The 20,385-nt window shown below is 39.5% G+C and overlaps 1 protein-coding gene across 3 annotated transcripts in view; it reads right to left on the reverse strand.

Annotated features, from left to right (window-relative positions):
* The window catches only part of LOC136862994 (uncharacterized), a 319,777-nt gene that overhangs the window by 37,681 nt on the left and 261,711 nt on the right, over positions 1-20,385 (reverse strand). For all 3 annotated transcript variants that reach the window (XM_067139304.2, XM_067139303.2, XM_067139302.2), the window contains exons 12-13: positions 18,091-18,244; positions 10,962-11,144 (exon numbers count right to left, since the gene is read on the reverse strand). In XM_067139304.2, coding sequence (XP_066995405.1) covers positions 10,962-11,144; positions 18,091-18,244 — 337 coding nt within the window. The remainder of the gene's footprint in view (positions 1-10,961; positions 11,145-18,090; positions 18,245-20,385) is intronic.

Consider the following 20,385-nt stretch of genomic DNA (forward strand, 5'->3'; position numbering starts at 1 on the left):
ACATTTCCCATACTTAACTCTTTTAGAGCTTATGAATTCTTCTTTCACCAACCCTCCTACCATTCCTCCTGTCTCTATGGGAAGCACTCCAGTTCTGTGAAAAATTTCTGCTTCCATTACATCACTTCTCGGCCATGATTAAATTCCTATTACAATATCTGGTAAATATACAGTGTGACTCAGCTGCCCCTTCCAATGTAGTTTTATGCAACCCACAATATTAATTCCATTCTGAAAACATCTGCCCCGCCGGTATGCTCAGATAACACAACCGGATATCGTGATATTTACCGCCTCACCATGATAGGACGCCGTAATGTTATACTCGTATTAAACAATGGAAGACATGTGTGTACCTTCTAGATCATGTGAACTTGACACGCCGGCAAAACACTAAATTGATATTGTGACCACAGTAAACCTAATACTTGCTATAAGCTGCCCAGTGTGCCTACAGAGCCATAATGTAGTTGGTAAAGGCATCGCAGAGCGGGCTTGCATGTCAGGTGCGAGGTTCGAGTATGGGGCAAAGATTACAAATTTTTGAAATATTTGTTTAATATGTATTGCATGCAATGTAAGTTCATACCCACTTTCATGAAAATTGTGTGTGAATGAATGCATTTGTGGTCCTAAGTAGGGCCGATTAGTTAGCAAGCCGGACACATACAGACCGGATATAATAGGAACACAACTGCCCTGACAATGTTTTATCGCAGCAAATGCTGGATGTGATGACAGTTTTGGTTTATGCACATTCGGGCCCGGTGTCCAATAGATCGCCTTGCGTGCTGAAGCATTTCAGGTGTAATTGCTCGGCAGGTGTCTGTGTTGAGTTGCCGGAGCTGGTCGGTGTTTTCCGGTGCTTGAGTGTAAAGGACGTTCTTCAAATGTCCCCACAAGAAGAAGTCTAACGGCGTTAAATCCGGTGATACGGCAGGCCAAGAAACATGGCCTCCTCGTCCTATCCATTTCCCTGGCAGTTCCTCGTTCAGATGGTTACGAACGCGCAAAATCAAATGTGGTGGAGCTGCATCCTGTTGCAACCACATCATCAAACGATCGTGCAAGGGGTGGGAGTTCATAATGCAGAAAGTGCAGGCAGCATGGGCCCATCCAATGGCCCTCAAAGAAATAAGGTCCAATCAGGCAATCCCTCAAGATTCCACACCAAACATTCACTCCCCATTGTACTTGATGGGCTGCCTGTCGCGCCCAGTGAGGACTGTCTGGACTATAATAGTGCATGTTGTGGTAATTGACATGCCCATTATTGTGGAAGCGCAATTCGTCCAAGAACAAGATATGGGATACGAAAGCTGCATCATTGTCCAGCCTGTCTATTAGCCACCGACAGAACTCCATTCAAGCTTCAAAATCCCACCCATGGAGCTCTTGGCGTAGCTGAAGGTGGTATGGGTGAAATTTATGTTCGTGCAGTATTCGCCAGATGGATGGCTGGCTCATGCTCACCTGCCGTGCAATCGCCCTTGTACTGATGTGTGGATTATTACAAGCTGCCTCCAGAACGGCCTCTTCTGTTTCACTCGATGTAACAGGCCTATTGCGGACTGATGGCTGGTTGGAAATCACACCTGTTGTCCTTAGGTGTCTTTCAACACGGAGGAATGTTGTAGCAGCTGGGTGTCGCCTGTTAGGATACCGTTCCTGGTACAGATGTAGTGCCTCGCACGCATTTTGCCTTGCTTCCCCATAAATGAGGAGCATGTCAACGTATTCCTCTGTGGAAAACATGCCGAGTGACAGTAGAGATTACAGTACATTCAGACCCTAACCAGCACAGTATGCGCAGGGCACAAGACGAATAACAGCGTCATTCTACTGTTTGAATGTGGCAAACGTGGGCCTGTGTTTACGTATACAAACATCATACCGATGCAAAAATATTTGAATGATGCAGGATTCGAACCGCTGCTGGCACAATCCATCGATTGCTAGGCAAATGCCTAACCACTCTATACTGCTGGAAACATGCTGGTAGTAGTACGAGAGCAGAGTACATACGCCACCCGGTTCGGTTTTTAAGACATTAATTACTGCACTAGTTTAATGCATTGATTCCTCTCTTCGTTACACCCAGTCATGAGGCACAACATATTAACATAGTTACATGGTAAAAGAACGTTGCTGCATGATTTCAAGGCATCATGTTTTGCGAATGGATGATATAACATTTTGTTAGGGTTCAGAATCGTGTGCAAAATGTGCTCACTGAACATTAGCACCACACAGTATGCCTGCAGGGGAATAGCACCCCTATAACCATGTGCACGTTAGTTGGGCTGCAGCATATGATATTGGAGGGGGCTGCTGAATCACACTGTATATGTATATTAAATTATTTAATTCTATTCCTTTCTTTATAATACATCTACAGGTTAACACTAACATTTTTATTGACTTCCCAATCCCTGTACTCTTTTATCACCATTCCCTAGTCCACCTAGTTTCTCTTGATGTACCTCCCTATAGCCCTTCTAAACAAACCTCCTAACTTACATGTACCACTGCAATTCAAGCGAGGGCCATCAGAGTGCAAATCTGTATCTCCTACCCACCCATTAAGATCTAAAAATCTCACTCTCAGTTTCCCACATACCCACTCCATAGTCTCACCTTCCAGTCACTGTCCCTCCTACACAGTCTTCCAGTGATAATCTCCACATCCTTAAACTACTCCTGTGCTGCATTTACCAGATCCCACACATCCCCAAATGTGTTTGTTCCTGTACCTGCTTGCCTTACATTGTTATCACTAACATGAAAAATTATCACCTTCTCCTTAACTTCCTCCTTCTCGTCTACTTTCCTCAACATCTGCCTTAACCTAGTTTTTGTTTGTTAGAGTAGGCCTACAATGTACACAGGGAAAAATAATAATTCATTTAAGTTTCATGTATTAATTAATACACATCTCAAACCTCTCAATGAATATATCTATAGAAATAAAATTTACATTTTCTATGCACACTTCACATTTTTGCCTCATACTCTGGTACACAAAATATGAAAGCAGATGTGGTTCAATATTTTTCTGTTTGTTTGTTTGTTTGTTTGTTTGTTTGTTTGTTTGTTAGTTAGTTATATCACAGGAAAAGGACTGAAAATAATATTTCAAAATTCAGTGTTTATTTCAGGGATAGCAAAGTTATGAACTAGGCTGTATATTATTTTATTAGTATACACAGGTTTAGCAGCATTATGAGAGCCAAAACAGGAAATGTCAAATTCCTCCCTAAATATTACCTGTATAGAGAAATTAGTGTACAATAAACATTTTACAAAATGTATTTTCTGGTTTTTTAGAGTATGGCATATTCTTATCACAGGAGGAATAATAAATGGAGAAATTCATAATTTATTACATTTTTCATGAAAAACATTCAAATATCTGTGGAAAAGTTAGTTAATTTCCAATATTTTACATCTGATATTTTTTTTACTATATGACCTTTAATAATAAAAGGAGCCTCCGTGGCTCAGGCGGCAGCGCGTCAGCCTCTCACCGCTGGATACTGTGGTTCTAATCCCGGTCACTCCATGTGAGATTTGTGCTGGACAAAGCGGAGGCGGGACAGGTTTTTCTCCGGGTACTCCGGTTTTCCCTGTCAATTTTCATTCCAGCAACACTCTCCATTCTCATTTCATAGCATCTATCACTCATTACTAAATCACTTTGGGAGTGGCGACCCCATCATACTAACAGCCTATATCTGCTTCATTCATTACATCCCTGACCCGGTCAATGACTGGAAAACAGGTTGTAGGTTTTCATTTTCACCTTTAATAATGGAAATATTCACAAATTTAATATTTATTGCCAAGACGATCAACAGTGAGTATCAATGAAGTGGAAATATATTTCAGTCTTTATGCTTGATCTTATAAGCTGCAAAACTACAATGTCAAAACCATGAGATGAAGGACCTGTGAATATAATGGTAGAAGAGAAAAATAATAGAAGAAACAGTGTCATTCAGGTATCTTGGAAGTTATGTGACATGGAACAGCAGCTGTGGAGAAGAAGAGAGGAGCAGAATAGGTATGGGAGCAGTAGCTTTGGAAAAGTGAAAGGTGAAGAAGTTTGAAAAATGTTTTGTGTGGAGTGTAGATATCTAAGGAAGTGATACATGGAAATTTAAAAAAAAAAAAGAGAAATGTGCACTATCCTAAGGCTTTTGTAATGTGGGTATGGAGAAGGATGGAGAGGGTGTAAAGGATTGACAAAGTGAGAAATGATTAAGTACTGAGAAGGACAACAATCAAATGGGGACAATCAAGAAGAGGAAATGATTCTGACTTGTGCACATCTTGAGGAAGGACTGCAAAGAAGATTTATGAAAGGAAAATTGATAGGAAGAGGAAAACCATGATGTGGAATACTGGCAGATGTCATAGAGGAAGTACAGATGAAGCAAGAAGCACAGGACAGAGACTTGGAGGATGTCCAACTAATACCTGTCCAAGGACAGATCTACACATCTACACAGAAGAAGACAACACTATGTCATAAGACAGGCAGTATGTCGTCAATGTGGATGAATCGGTTCGGTACCGGTCATCTTTGAGAATTGAAAATGTCTTGTTAACTGCGTGTTCCAGCTCTTGAGCTCAATGAGCAGCCACTTCTCTTCTTCTCATTTGTAATTACACTAATTACATTACAATCAGAAAATTAAAAAATTTACTTCAACAGTCATTTATTACTCATGTACTGCATGGAGCTTTGTAGATTAAAGTCTTTACAAGCAGCATAAAAGTACAAGTGATATGTGAAGTGAAGTGAATGAAGACAAACTGGCTGAAAGAAACCTTGAGAGGGTAGGACTACAGGTCTCCTTTGAGAAGATAAAGTACAGGTCAAGAAGTTCAAGTATGTAGGTAAAGTAATTTAGCAATGGACTAGAACAGGAAGCCATCAATCCAGGGCATATCCTGCGAGCAAGCAATATGTCGTCAATGTGAATGAATCAGTAAGGTACCAGTCACCTTTGAGAATTGAAAATGGGTCCATGGTTTAAATCTTACTTTATGCAGATAAAGTTGAAGTGATTAACAACTTAATTGCAGCTATGTATGAGGGATGTTTTTCCGAGCTACAAAAAAGGGCACATTGACATAACAAATTGATTTTATTACTAAACTTATGGTAGTTTCGTACTTATTTTTTTATACAATCGCCAAAACGATTTAGGCATTTGTTGTATCATGACACCAGCTTCTCTATGCCCTCTGCAAAGAAGTCTGCCGCCAGTGAGGTGAGGTGCATCTGGACAGCCTCCTGAAATTCTTCGCTGGTGGTGAAGCGTTGTCCGTCCAACCATGCCTTCAATTCTGGAAAGAGGTGAAAATCACTAGGTGCGAGGTCTGGAATATATGGTCGATGGCCGAAAACTTTCCACTTGAATTGTTTGAGAAGGTCTTTCATCATTTTGGCACAGTGCAGTAGAGCATTGTCATGGATCAAAACCATGCCGGTCAAGAGCATGCCTCTTCATTTGTTCTGAATCGCTCTGCGGAGGAGGCGTGAAGTTTCACAATAAACTTCCTTTATTACTGTTGTCCCCTGCTCCATAAAGTCCACCAACAAAACACCTTTATGGTCGCAAAAAATGGTAGTCATTGTTTTCCTTTGTTCAGTGTCAGTTTAAACTTTTTCGGCTTGTTTGGAGAAGAAGGATGCTTAGACTGTTCTTTGGTTTCTGGAGTGTCATACAGGACCCATGTTTCATCACGGGTAACAATAGACTTCAATAATTCTCCCCCCTTAGTATGGTAACACGTGAGAAATATTACAGCTGATGCCGTTCGCCAAGTTTTGTGGTCGTCAGTCAACATTCTGGGGACCCAACGTGAACAAAGTTTCTGGTATCCTAAGTGATGAGTCACAACTGTGTATAGAGAAGACCTAGAAATGTCTGGGATGGCTGTAGAAAGTTCACTGATTCAACATTAAAAACTTCATATCTGCTCCGTATTGAAAGAAGATAACATACAATAGAAGGCAATTTGATCCACCTTTTTTCAATACATAATATGCTGTTAATATGATCACAATATTTTTTATTCAGTACCAGTTTTGGTGTCTATGGACACCATCATCATCTGAAACAGGTCGTATGAACAAAGATATACAAATATGTAGTACATATAATAGACCCTTAGTAATAAGTGACATAAATAGGATGAAGTAAAAATATAATGCTTAAAAGAATATAAACAAGTTATGTGTTTGTTGGTCAAAGTACAAAATGAAAGTGAAGATATTAACAAATGTTTAAAGATTTGATCACTTTGGAATGGGAATTTCATTCCAGCCAATTTGTGACAACCGTGTGATGAAACTTTAGAACAAAGTATCGGAAAGATCCACCCAGTGCCAACTCCATTCGCCGATGGTATGAACAGTTCAAAACCACAGGATGTCTGTGCAAGGGAAAATCAACAGGCCGGCCTAGTGTGCCTCAAGAAACGGTTGAACGTGTGCGACGCAGTTTTGAACGTAGCCCGCAAAAGTCAACTCGTCGAGCGAGCAGGGAAATGAACATGCCACGTTCGACCGTTTGGAAATTCGTAAGGAAAAGATTGCAGATGCGCCCTTACTGTTTGCATCTACTTCAAGCATTGTCGCCAGCTGACAAAGTGAACCGCTCTGAGTTTTGTACAAGTTTTCAGGAGCGTATGGAAGATGAATTTTGTGACAACCTTGTCTTCAGTGATGAGGCAGCATTTTTTCCCAGTGGTAAAGTTAACAGGCACAATGTACTAATTTGGGGGACTGAAAATCCCCGTACCTGTGTACAGCATGTTCGCGATTCTCCCAACCTCAATGTTTTCTGTGCCATCTCGAAATTTAAAGTTTACGGTCCCGAAAAATCCATTAGAGGGCACATCTACCTTGATATGCTGGAGAATTGGCTCATTCCACAGTTTGAGACCGATAGCATGAACTTCATCTACCAACAGGATGGTGCTCCACTTCATTTACATATTGATCCAGAAAGATGGATCGGTCGTATCGGGAATGAAGATCACGCCCTCATGTCACGGCCTTCACACTCTCCTGACTTAACCCCTTGCGACTTCTTCTTATGGGGTTATGTGAAAGACGCAGTTTTTACGCCACCATTACCGGCTGATCTAACAGAACTGCGGGCCCGCATCATCAACGCCTTTGGTCAAATTGACGACATTCTATGTCGGTTGTGGGCGAAATTGACTATAGAGTTGATGTGTGTAGAGTCACTCATGGAGCACATATCGAGCACTTGTAGGCTCATAAAAAACTTTGTGAGTTTTTCTGTCTGTCTAAATAATTTTTTAATGTTACGACAAATACCGTATTTAACGGCATAATCGTCGCCACCGCGTAATCGTCGCATCCTTTATTTTCAATACAAAAATCGGACTTTAAACCTTTAATTACATAATCATCGCACGTCCAAATTTTGTTCACTAATCTGGTTAAAAGGTAAATGGAACTGCAACGTAAGTTGCACATGAATGCGCAATTTAAATACGTGTATGGTTTATGGGCAATTTGGCAACACAGTCACGTTTGCGACATGTTGCACAACGTATAAATAAATAATACCGGTATATGTACGACGCATGGCTTACCGGTAGACTATCGGCAGTTAGACAACGTGGTCGCGAGACAGTGTACTATTTATTCACCACCTACATATTATGCTTACCGTTAGGCTATCGGCAGTTTGACAACGTGGTCGCGAGACAGTGTACTATTTATTCACCACCTACATATTATGAGTTCCCATTTGAAATACGTAAGGCTATAAGTTATCGCTTATCGGCAACGTCGCCAGGAAATACCGGCTAGGTAGGTTGAATGGACCTCGAACCAGCCCTCAGATACAGGTAAAATTCCCTGACCCGGCCGTGAATTGAACCCGAGGCCTCCGTGTAAGAGGCAAGCACGCTACCCCCACACCATGGGGCCGGCTCCTGTGTTATTGCGCACGAAGTGAAATCCAAGACGATAACGCAGATTTCCACGGAATTATTCAGCCGAATTATTTACGATGTCTCAGTTGTCATCGCTAGACTCTTATCTTACTACTACGTCATAAGTGTCCGGGCATGGGATGAAAACTTTTATCCAAGCAGTCAAGATAATTATTATCCAATGCTATTAAAGTTTTATTTTATAAACTCGTCAGTAGATGTAAAATCATCAATAACTGGGAAGAAATATTAACCTAATTACCGTATGTTTAAAAGAAATTGAAAACAATGAATGTTTGTTACTGACGTCTCGGAATACAGTCAACTATACAGTAGATCTACACTGCGCTAGCTAGAGCTCCGGTTTGCGAGCTTTGCGCAAGCGCAGTAGTGTGTCGCAACCAACGAGCTAAACTGATAAATTGTTGCATGCTTCCTTGCTGCCTAACAGTATTGGCTGCTCTGGAATGGACAGATCACAGATGCATTTATTTGTTTCAGATTTACGTGATTACTGTAGACATGTGTGCGTGAGAATTTGTTTTTAATTTGTGTTTTGGGTGTTTGCAGAAATAATTTGTTTTAATAGTGAACAATTACGGAAAGTCATTTATATCACAAAACATTAACGTGTGAAGCATTTATAAGCGATTATGGGTAAATATAGAAACTATTCTGCGGGCTTCAAGCTAAGCGCAATTGCCTTCGCTGAACAGCACGGGAACAGAGCTGCAGAAAGAAAATTTTCTGTGAGTGAAAAGTTGGTGCGTGACTGGCGGAAAGTAAAAAACAAGCTAAAAAGCACAAACCCTTCTAGACGCGCGTTTAGAGGTCCTAAAACAGGGAAGTTTCCTATAATTGACGAAGAAATGTTTAGGTACGTCAGTGAAATACGTAACAATGGCTGCAGTGTATCATATGAAATGTTACAAATTAAGGGACAGGAGGTAGCGCGCAAACACAACATACCGGTAACTCAGTTTAAGGCGACTCGTGGGTGGATTAAGGGGTTCATGCGATGACACAATCTGTCAGTGCGAAGGAGAACAACACTAAGCCAAAAGTTGCCTGCTGATTACACGGACAAGATTGTAAATTTTCACCGATTTGTCATACGTTTGCGCAAGGAAACTTCGTACTTGCTTTCTCAAATCGGTAATGCCGATCAGACTCCAATCTTTTTTGATATGCCTCGCAACAGCACTATTGCGCTAAAAGGATCACGGAGTGTATTAATGAAAACCAGCGGTAGTGAGAAGTTGCGATGCACGGCAATGCTAGCCATTACAGCTGACGGGAGAAAGTTGCCGCCTTACATCATTTTCAAGAGGAAAACGATGCCTAAGAATATACAGTTTCCCCGTGGAATTCATGTACGAGTGCAACCAAAGGGTTGGATGGACGTAGAACTCATGCTGGACTGGGTTAAAACTGTGTGGAATAGAAGACCTGGTGCACTACTAAAACAACCAGCTCTGCTTGTTTTAGATAGTTTCCGAGGTCACCTCGTGAACGAAGTGAAGCAAATTCTCACTACAAATAAGACACGACAGATAGTCATTCCTGGTGGTCTAACATCTGCTTTGCAGCCACTAGATGTATGTGTTAATAAACCCTTTAAAGACCACTTACGTCGATTTTACAACGAGTGGATGATGAGCGGCGATCAGCAATTGACGCCCGCCGGAAATATCAGGCGTCCACCCTTGGACTTGTTATGCTCGTGGGTGAAGAAGAGTTGGGATCTTATACCACCTGAACTAGTCTCCAAGAGCTTCAAAAGGACTGGGATTTCGAATGCACTAGACGGTTCCGAAGATGACGCAGTGTGGCAGGGAGACGAAGAATCTGATACCGGTATTAACAGAGGCGAGGACGGCGCATCAGATAGCGAAACCTGCGATAGCGACACCGAAGATTTGGAATAAATTGCGTACCGGTAAGTCCGCATTTCACAACAAAGCGATAATTTTTTGCAAGTGTAATATTTTAACTTTAATACTCAAATTAATGACAAATTAACTTAATACGTTCATTTTTATTTTCAGGTTGGAAAAACGTTCGCCGAATTGTTGTGAAAAATTATGAATTTTGTTTTAGACTATTTTAATTATTTTGATGTATAAACGCGAGTATTACGTGCATCTTAAATTTGTATCAAATACAATTTAGTTATAAATACATTTTTTGAGTAATACAAATACTGGTATTAAATATTCATCGTATAATGGTCGCACCCTACAATTTTTTTCGAAAATTTTGGTATAAAAAGTGCGACGATTATGCCGTGAAATACGGTAATAAACAAACAGGAATTTTTTGAAACCGCTCCAATCGTTTGTGCGCACCCTGTATAACACGGAGTTCAAGTGTGTTTAGCTGGGCTGAGTGGCTGAGATTGTTGAGGCGCTGGCCTTCTGACCCCAACTTGTCAGGTTCGATCCCGACTCAGTCTGGTGGTATTTGAATTACGTCAGCCTCGTGTCGGTATATTTACTGGCACATAAAAGAATTCCTATGGGACGAAATTCCGGCACCTCAGTGTCTCCGAAAACTGTAAAAGTAGTTACTGGGACATAAAGCCAAAACCATTATCAAGTGCGTTTAGTCATCCCTATTGTTTATGATACTTTGTGTACGCTGATTTTTTTAACGTTTAGTAGAGTTCTTTTTTAAGAAGGAAATGTATATTCATACCCGGTCTTTAAGACCGTGTATGAACAAATCCAGTGAAAGACACCGTGCGCAACTAATTAAGGGTTAATATACAATACTATTCAACATTCTTGTTCTTGATTATTTTACTTGTTGCAAGTGAAAATATTTTCTTTACTATGTGTTCAAATGTTAAAACCACACAGTCAGCAATGGAGAAAATACAAATAAACACAAAACCTAAAGACTAATATAAGTGAAGAAATGGCAACGTAACCTGGGAAAACTTTGATGATACAGCATGAAATATGGTTACTAACCTTGTTCTGGAGAAACTTCTGTTGATGTTTCAATTGGTTTCTGAGCCACATCTAAGGCCGTGGCAGCTAGAAGGTTAACAGAACCCAATTCATCCACTTCTTCCTCTGGGATTACAGAGCCATCCTCACGTACATACTGTACTTTTGGACTTGGAGGTGTTAGCTCTTGAGAAGATACCCGTGCTGAAATGGATCACATTGCATTGTTGTAATTCCTAAACAAGCAAGCAACAGACGTTAGAAAGAGTGTCAGGGTGAATTAATATAGCCAGAAGGGATGAAGGCACATACTAATTAGCACAAAGTTTTCTCTCAACACCAAATAACACAAGGGAGAAACCATTAACCCCTCAATGTAACATTTTGAAAATAATAATATTGGTCCAAAAACTTGCAATTTTTAAATTGCTGAGGTGTTTTATTTTTTTTACAGTGGTTTAAAGTTGCACTACCACACTGAAGGTTTACCGCTACACAAAAATGGGAAAGGGCAAGGAAGTGGAAAATAATGGCCATGGCCTTAATTAACACTTTCAACACTATGTCCACACGCTGCTTTCCTGCTTCTGGACGGTGCCCGTATATGATACGGGCGTGATTTTCTCGTGTGTTTATATCCAGCTGCACGTATCACGTACGGTTCCCGTCACTTGGTTGGAGGTAAGAGTTCATCTAGTGACCACTAGAATGCAGCAGTTATCAGGAATTTCGAAATGAAACGATAAACAGGGTATTTTCTCCTTGCCATGACCTCTACCGAAGCACTCGGTGTGCCGTGTGCTGCGCGCGCCAAATCTGTCACGCTGTCAGCTGTGTTAATGTGTAAACATGTCTTCACACCGGCTCAATGATAGTGATATTTTATCGGGAGAAGCGGGTTCAGAGGTGGATGAAAGTGATGACGACCCTGCTTACGAACCGGATAATGTATCAAGCGATAGTTCAGGTAAGATTTTTATTTATTACGTCACTTTGGAACGTAAGTGTTTAGCTGTATTATTTTACTCCGAATACAAACGATAGAAATACTTCGCTTAGAAATTTGGGTTTATCTTTTTTGTTTAGACGAAGAGACGCAGGCTGATGATTCACCTGTGCCGGGAACATCTGCTAGATCATCTGAATCTGATGATGAATGGTCAGAAACAGATGACCAACTACAGCCACCTGTCATCCAGTCGGCATCTGGTTCTACTCAGTTTTGCACGGGGAGTGACGAAATGGATTGTTTCAGTAATTTTTTTAGTGACGATGTGATCAAAAATATAAAAACAGAAACTAACAGATATGCAGGTACGACAATTGCGGCAACGAAACGTCAGGGCAAACTGAAGGAAAATTCCATGTGGCACCGGTGGTCTGCAGTAAAACTTCACAAAATTCATTGGTTTTTTGCAACAATTTTGCATATGTGTGAAAGCTACTCGTTATTTCAAGCTATGCTCAGTCAGGGGCAAGAAGGAAAGTGGTAAGCGCGTCAGAAAAGAGAGTAGATGGTGGTGCAAGGACTGTGTATAGTCCAATGTTTTCAGGACTACCATACGAAAACAAACTATTCCTAAAATAGGTAAATATTTTATTCCACTGCATTTGTGTTTATTTGTGGCCTAAGTAGTCGTATTAAATGATTATTTTTTATTGTTTGAGCAAGCTTATTGGTATAACCTCGATGTAAAATTTTTTCTCTACTATTTTTTTCATGTTTTTCATAAGACTAGTATAATTAAATTACTTCAGATATTCACTTGTTGATTAACATCTTCATTTTGGACGGTTGACACCTTCATATGATACAAAAATTAGGCATGTAATATGTTTCGCTGTTCCATAATAACGCATTAAAAATTAGCAAAAAGACCCAGTTCACAGCCAGGATCCATGTTAAAATATGGTAGTGTTGAAAGTGTTAAAGTACAGCATTTGTCTGGTGTGAAAATGGGAAACCATGTTCAAGGCTTGCAAAGGAGGGATTTGAATCCACATCTCCTGAATGGAAGCTCAAAATTATAATACCAATATAAATGGTCTGTTATTGGACATTATAAATTTTCCAGCTAACTCATTCCTGCCAGCGTTTCGCCCTCGTGTGCTAGGTTGGGTTCATCAGTTGGTACCTAGCACACCTACCAAGACACTGGCTAGTGCATATTGTGGAGGTCATTGCGTAGGCTACTTGGAGCCACCGGCAGTGCCAGTGCACTATGAGAGACTTTGTCTCTTTACCAAAAATTGATGCCCGCTTGGCCATCAGATGATATAGGTGTTGATTCCCATAGGGAATCTGAAATATTTGTCCCAAACCCACTGTCTCCTGGATTCAAGCTCACAGCTGCGCGCCCCTAACCACATGGCCAACTTGCCTGGTGTGTTTACAATGTAAAATAAAATACTAAAATAATTAAAGTAGTGCAAACTAAAATATATGAATAGAGTTAAAAATTAATTTAAATAATAAACTAAATTAATATTAAAAATGACATAATTTAAGTTAAAAATTAAGACAAAATAAATATCTAATAATTAAGATCATCAAAGTTGAGTGTGAAAAATATAGAAACCTTAAATTAAAGAAAATTAGAACATAATGAAACTAAATACTGCAATGAATGAAAATATGCAGTGCATGATCCTAATAAATTCTAAGAATGAAATCAAATCAAAAACAACTAACAAAATATTGATAATAACAAAAAATAACCAAACATGTTTTTTCTCACAGCTCTAATGGAACATTATTCAATAGGTCCTATTACTAAAATGCTCTTAAAACTATCTAACCAATTTTCAGGCGTATACTCATTCATACTTCAACCATTCAGTCAGCTTTCCTCAGCAGGTAGTAGTCTTGGCAGGCAATCTTAAATTTTAATAACAAGCTAGTTTGTTTGACCTGAGCTGGCAGGGATTCCATAACCTGTTGCTGGTTACCACAAATTATCTACTAACTTTATTTGTGCAGTGCACAGGAACAGAAAGAAGTGAGGCCGAACAGGTATGTACATAGGTTGTAAAAACATGATAAAAAGGTGAATTTAGAAAAACGTACAGCAGCTATTTTTCACCATTGTTAGAATGTGTAGCTGCCGAAGTTTATCAGGCTTCAGCCATGAGAGAGCCCAATAGTATGGAGTGATATGAACATCATATCTGATATTGTAAATAAATCATATAGAGGAGATCAGTGACCATCCGTACCTATGAGTTTTACGGATGCAATGCTCTTAATGTAATACTGGTCAATTTTAACTGTAGTTACAACTTAGCAGTACTTCTGCATTTATTTTTTAAAATGTCGTATGCACAGCATCCTATGCATAACCTAACCCTTGTGAAGCCTTCAATTATTACTGTTAATATATTTTAATTATCTTTTATTAAATGCTAAGTATGACACTACCATGTAAATATGTATTGTGATTACGTCTAACTTTAAAATCTGTGTAGTAGAAAACTGTAATATTCGAATATTGGGTATAATCCACCATCATTCTGATATATATGGAGGTTTCTGGAAATTTATTGTAATGATTCATTACCCAGACACATGTAGAAACATTAGGAATTTTGTAGACATGTTGATGTGTGTTTGTAAACGGTAACTGAATATTTGTGTTTGATCTACCACAATCGAGAGGCCGGTTGATCGATTATTCCTTGTATGTTCGGATGTATTCCATTTAGAGTGTTGCAAGATATTTCCAGAAGTCATTATTTGTAAACTGTTTGCCGAACAGTACATATTTAGAGCTGACAGGCCGAGAGACCAGAGAGTCAGTTAGAGTCAGTAGTGAGACAGTACAGTAACAGAATGTAGAGTGTGGGATGGAGTGAGTCGATATCAGTATTTGTCAGAATCGACTTGAGTGAGAGGGTAGTCAGTTTTGCCTTGTGATGATAAAGTGAATAACTAATTATGGACTTGTTGATATCTGTACTTGTCAGAATCGGCAGTAAATTGCTTCAGTGTGTTTCCCTTGATAGTGTAAAGTTGTGTATAATTATGTATAAATGTGTTATTAAGGAACAGACATAGCAGCAATAAAGTGGTTTTATGCAAGGAAGTGAACGTATCTCATGTGATATTTATTTACACCAAAATTAAATCACATTGAGAATGAAAAAAATCCTTATGCATTACCTTTAACATCAAGATTAAATTTGGGACTTCTAACCTGAATATAACTAGACCTCCAACACAATTACTGGACTTTCAGTGAATAACAGTGTTTTTTATATACAGTGCAGTGTGTTGACATGTTTTTATTTACTTCTTTTTAATGTATATCATTAAATATTTTTGGACATTGTACCTAGTCTTCATAGAGCTGTATCAGGACAAAACATGTACAGTTAGGGATGTAATTATATTCTCTTATGACAATATATTGGTTTCTATTGAAAAGGTGGACTCCTTTCAAAGTTCCACTTAATGTAAGAATTCACTGTTAATACAGTTACAGGAAATTTATTTCAAGCAATCCATTCTTACGATTCGGTAAAATTCGAAGTATGTGTCATGTAGGATTTGTTTAGAACATCAAAATAACAAGTTTGTTATTTGTGTGTTTTTTACTGGTATGTTATAGGGTTAATGGTGTTATAATTACTGTTCGACAGACTAAAAAGCTTTAACGTTTTATTTTTAAGGTTACATGAAATAACAAGTCATGACATACCATCATTGATTTGGTTTCATCATCTAACCATGGTCATGAAGGATGAGAATACTTTATTAGTCATTTAGGGGACTGTTTGTCGTTTAAGTTCTTTACCACTGTATTAAACAAGTTTACTTTAGTGTCTGTCATTTAGACTCTGTATATCATCCCATGGTAGTTGATTAGCATTATAATTCAAGTAATCCAAGTTTATGTCTTTCGTATTTCTGACAATAATGTACATTTTTACTTGGGTCTATGAGAGAATAGGATGAATATATAGGGTCTTGGGCCAGAAAGGATGGCACAGGGATTTGCACATAGGTTATTATTTTACCTGGGATGTTCATTATTATGAGATCAATGAGCGTGAATGATGAATGGTGACTTGCGTACACGTGATTTGTGGGTTCTAGCGTGAGAATAGTCATGTTGCACTTGTTAAAGTGTTGTGAGTTTATATGTTATTGGTATTGTGATATCTTGCATTGTGTGTGAGTTTCTAGTAAACACGTTTATTAGTAAACTGAGTAAGAGCACTGGTAACATGGTTGGAAGAGAGAAAGTGATACTATGAAGTACATAATATTTTGTGTGTACAATTTCTTTAAGGAATGCTTCAGTGAAGATTTCATAGTGAAACTTGATTTTTTCCAAGTGTCAAATTCTGACTACTAAAGCAGGTGGTGTAAATAAATCCACTTTGTCACATATATGTCAGAAATCCATGAAATCAAACTTGCCAGGTACTTCAACATTTTCGACACCCAGGAAACACATTTATTTTCCAAAAAAGAATCACACACTTCGATGACTTTGACAAATATATTGTTCGTAGGACTGTTTTTGAATCTCACGATGGGGAGAATTTCCAACTGCTCATTAAATATCTGCAGCTTTCATGAAAAAGAATCTTATAATGGTTCCACCTCCTCCACGTTCAGGATACTGAAAGGTATGGGATTTCAGTAAAGGAAAACTCATGATGATTGGAAAGTTCTAATGGAGAGAGGCGACATAAAAACCAGTCTTTGTATGTATTTGCTGTCACTGCCTCATGGTAGCCTGAAGAAGACTTCGATTTTGATCCGGACACACACACATGGTCCTGGGGACAAAGCCTAACCTCGCAGAACCTACATATTGTACAATAAGTCAACGACCCTTCCTCACAAGCGCTTTTAAACCACCATTATTTTTGGAATTCTGCCAGAGAGACTTAATAATAATAATAATAATAATAATAATAATAATAATGTTATTGGCTTTACATTTGGAGACATCGAGGTGCCGGAATTTATTCCCGCAGGAGTTCCTTTACATGCCAGTAAATCTTCCAGCATGGTGCTGACTTATTTTAACACCCTCAAATACCAACGGACTGAACCAGGATCGAAACTGCCAAGTTGGGGTCAGAAGGCCAGCGCCTCAACCGTCTGGGGCACTCAGCCCGGCATGTGAGTGGAATTACGAGGTTTTCATTGCCTAGCAACGATATATATACATGAGTACTATTAATGCAACAATTACTATTTTACTATATACACTGCTATTGAAAACATTGAAGTGAATGAGTGGATTTCAAAACAAAAGATTAAAACAAGAGAAATGAAGCATAAGTAAGCATTTTTACATACCAAGTTAATGGGAGGTACATACCGACACATATTTTAGAATGAATACAATCTGTGTAGTCATGGACAAATACACTAAATCAAAACAAGATTTTTTGAAAATGAGCAGACTCGACTCTTTTCTGAACGGCTCACTGAAAACAGAGTAGAGTTTGTGTACCCCTAGTGGTACGCGGACCACATTCGTCTACAACATATACCGGTCTCTGTGCTCATTGTTTTTACATACTTAACTGAATAGTGGTTAGCAATGGGTAAGGAAAATGGGAGTTACAATGCACAGTGGTCATGTTCGCAGAAAATAACAGCAAACATGTGAGTTTTGTGTAGAGCCATCACATGTACTCTACTAACGTAAATAAAAAGAACAGCTGCAGTGCGCCAAGAAGGCAGCTTTATCATTTCAGGGCCCAAAATCAGGCCAGCATCCAGAAATTGGGAAAGAACTGTAAAATATGTAACTGGATTAAGAAATAATATCTACTCAGTTTCAAAGGAAATACTACAGTTAGGAATGAAGGAGATCCTAGAGAAAAGCAATATTGGAATCTCACAGTATAATGCAAGGAGAGGGTGGCAGTGGAGATTCATGAAGAGGAACAGCCTTTCTTTTTTAAGGAGGACATGGTATGCCAGCAATTTACTGAATGACCATACTGTACATGTGGTGGAATTTCATCGGCATTATACATATCAAATTAAATTTGCATAATTTCCCTTCCACCATTCTTTGATGTTAAAATTTGCCAAAAGTGTGGGGAAATTTATGCAAGTAAATACGGTATACAGAAATAAAAGCATTAGCTAAAATAACACTTAAAAAAGAAATCCACTTACAATTCTGGGTTGGCATTGAATCGTCAGCTTCTTCAGTTTCAGCTTCAACTTCCTGTTCGTATCCCAAGTCTTGTTCAGGACCAGGAGGTTCTACTTCAATCGAAAGTTGACCATCCGCAGCAACTTTCTGAATCACAGTAGCCACTACAGGTACCTAAAAGAATGGAGATGCTTGTACTCACAAATAAAGGTATAAATGAGACAGAAACTTAGTTCTCATAAACATAATGGACAGAAAATTGAATGTGCAGAACTATCTTTGAATTATCTTAATGAAATATCACAAGCAATGTACTACATTCCTCAGGGAGAGAATAGGATCTTCAAAGCTCACAGAGAGCAGAAAACAAAGCTCTAATAGAGCAGGTATGGTTGTATATAATTGTGAAAAAAAGTGGAAGGTTTTCAAATGGTTTATGAATGTGAACAATTATGAGTAACATCTAGAAAGTAGCTCCTATTAGCATGTATCATTGTGAGAGCCATTAAGAGATATGAGGGTTGGTACTTAAATAGAGGTAACACTTTTGTACATATGCCAGAAAACGAACCTATACCACATGTTAGATCATTACCTAACAATACATGGACTCTCCCATCCAGCAATCTGCACATGTGTTGTGCTCCAAAGATGAGCATCCCCTGTGAGCTAGCGGTCTAAAGGTGAGTAGTCAAGATGCTCTTGATAGAGGAACAGCATTGAATGTGCCCATGACTGTCATCAAGGTCTTCACGAGGCGTGTGGGGAATCAGCGTTGCCTTACGGAATGGTGGCAAGGTGAATAAAATGACAGACACTAACATGTGGCTGCATTCCTCAGTAAGGCTGCCGTCGTGTCAGTGAAGAGGATATGCAGGTTGTTGGTGCACTGCTGGCGAAGGATACCAACCAAATGATTCATGAGACTAATAGGAAAAATAATATCATCAATATCATGCTACAGTTATGGAAAAAGGGGCAATTATTGCTTGAAATTATTGAGGTAAACATCAATCTATGAGTTTTACTAAAGCTATGACTGTTAGTACAACTGTGTAACCTTTTTGAAACTCATATGTACAGTATAGTATTTCTGTAAAATGCTGAAACTTTGTGTGAAATATACCAAAATGCTATACTATATGACTTTTACTTCGCTATCTCCTGCTTAATGTGCAGTCCTGTTAAGGGGTTCCACTGTATACATGCAATTAAAGAGGCTTATAAGTAAATTGAATTAATTTTTCTTGTGAGAACTGTTCAGTATATACACTGCCAGACAAAAAATTTTAAGCACCCAGAAGGGGAGGAGGAAACGAAATGAAAGTACACGTGTTGAGAGGGTATGCGATGTTATTTCAGTGATTACAAAATCGAGTCAAATTTACTAAGAACTTCGCAGTACAAGCCCATCCCCTCTCTGGCCTGGCTGCATGCAGTAATTCGGTTGCGTAAGGTGTCATACAGCTGTTGTAACTGGTCCTTGATATCCTGGATACTGGCACTGGGACAGAGTTGATGACTGAGCTGGCTCCACACATGTTCTACCGGAAACAGATCTGGGGGCTGGTCACGGAGTACCCCAACATCACGCAGACATTTCATGGAGATGTGTGCTGTGTGCTGTGTACGGACGAGCATTGTCCTGTTGAAAACTGGCACCATGATACTGTCGTATGTGAGGAAACACGTGAGGAGGCAGGATGTCCGTGATGTACCATTTTGCCACCAGATTTCCCTCAGTCACTTCCAGCCGTGACCCCACACCATGCCGCCAGGAGTAACACCACTGTGCCTCTCCAAGACATTGGAAGAATGGGACCTCTCTCCAGGTCGCTACCATACTCCCAGATAATGGTCATCCAGGGTAGTCCAGAACCGCAATTTATTGCCGAACACGATGTGACACCATTCTCCAACAGTCCATGCTTCCGGTCATGGCACCACTCCAAACGCAGCCATTTGTGTCTTGGTGTTAACGGCAGCCTACGCATGGGACGGTAATTCCCTAGTCCAGCTGCTGCTAGTCTCCGACCAATGGTGCAGAATGATATAGAATGTTACAGGGAGTCCAATACTTGTTCTCAGATGGCAGCTGCAGATGAGAAGGGGTTACGATGTACTTGGTGCACAATATGGCGAACCTCCCTTGTGGTGGTCAGACGCAGTCGACCGAAACCTTGACGATGAGCATGTCTGCCCTCACATTCCCATGCAGTTCAACATCAGGCCACTGTCACCTCCGAATGCTCCACAGATCTGGATAGTAAATGATTCGAACAGCTGGCCAAATGGAGACCCACAATGAGGCCTCT

This window comes from Anabrus simplex, chromosome 2, assembly GCF_040414725.1.
Source record: "Anabrus simplex isolate iqAnaSimp1 chromosome 2, ASM4041472v1, whole genome shotgun sequence".
NCBI lineage: Eukaryota > Metazoa > Arthropoda > Insecta > Orthoptera > Tettigoniidae > Anabrus > Anabrus simplex.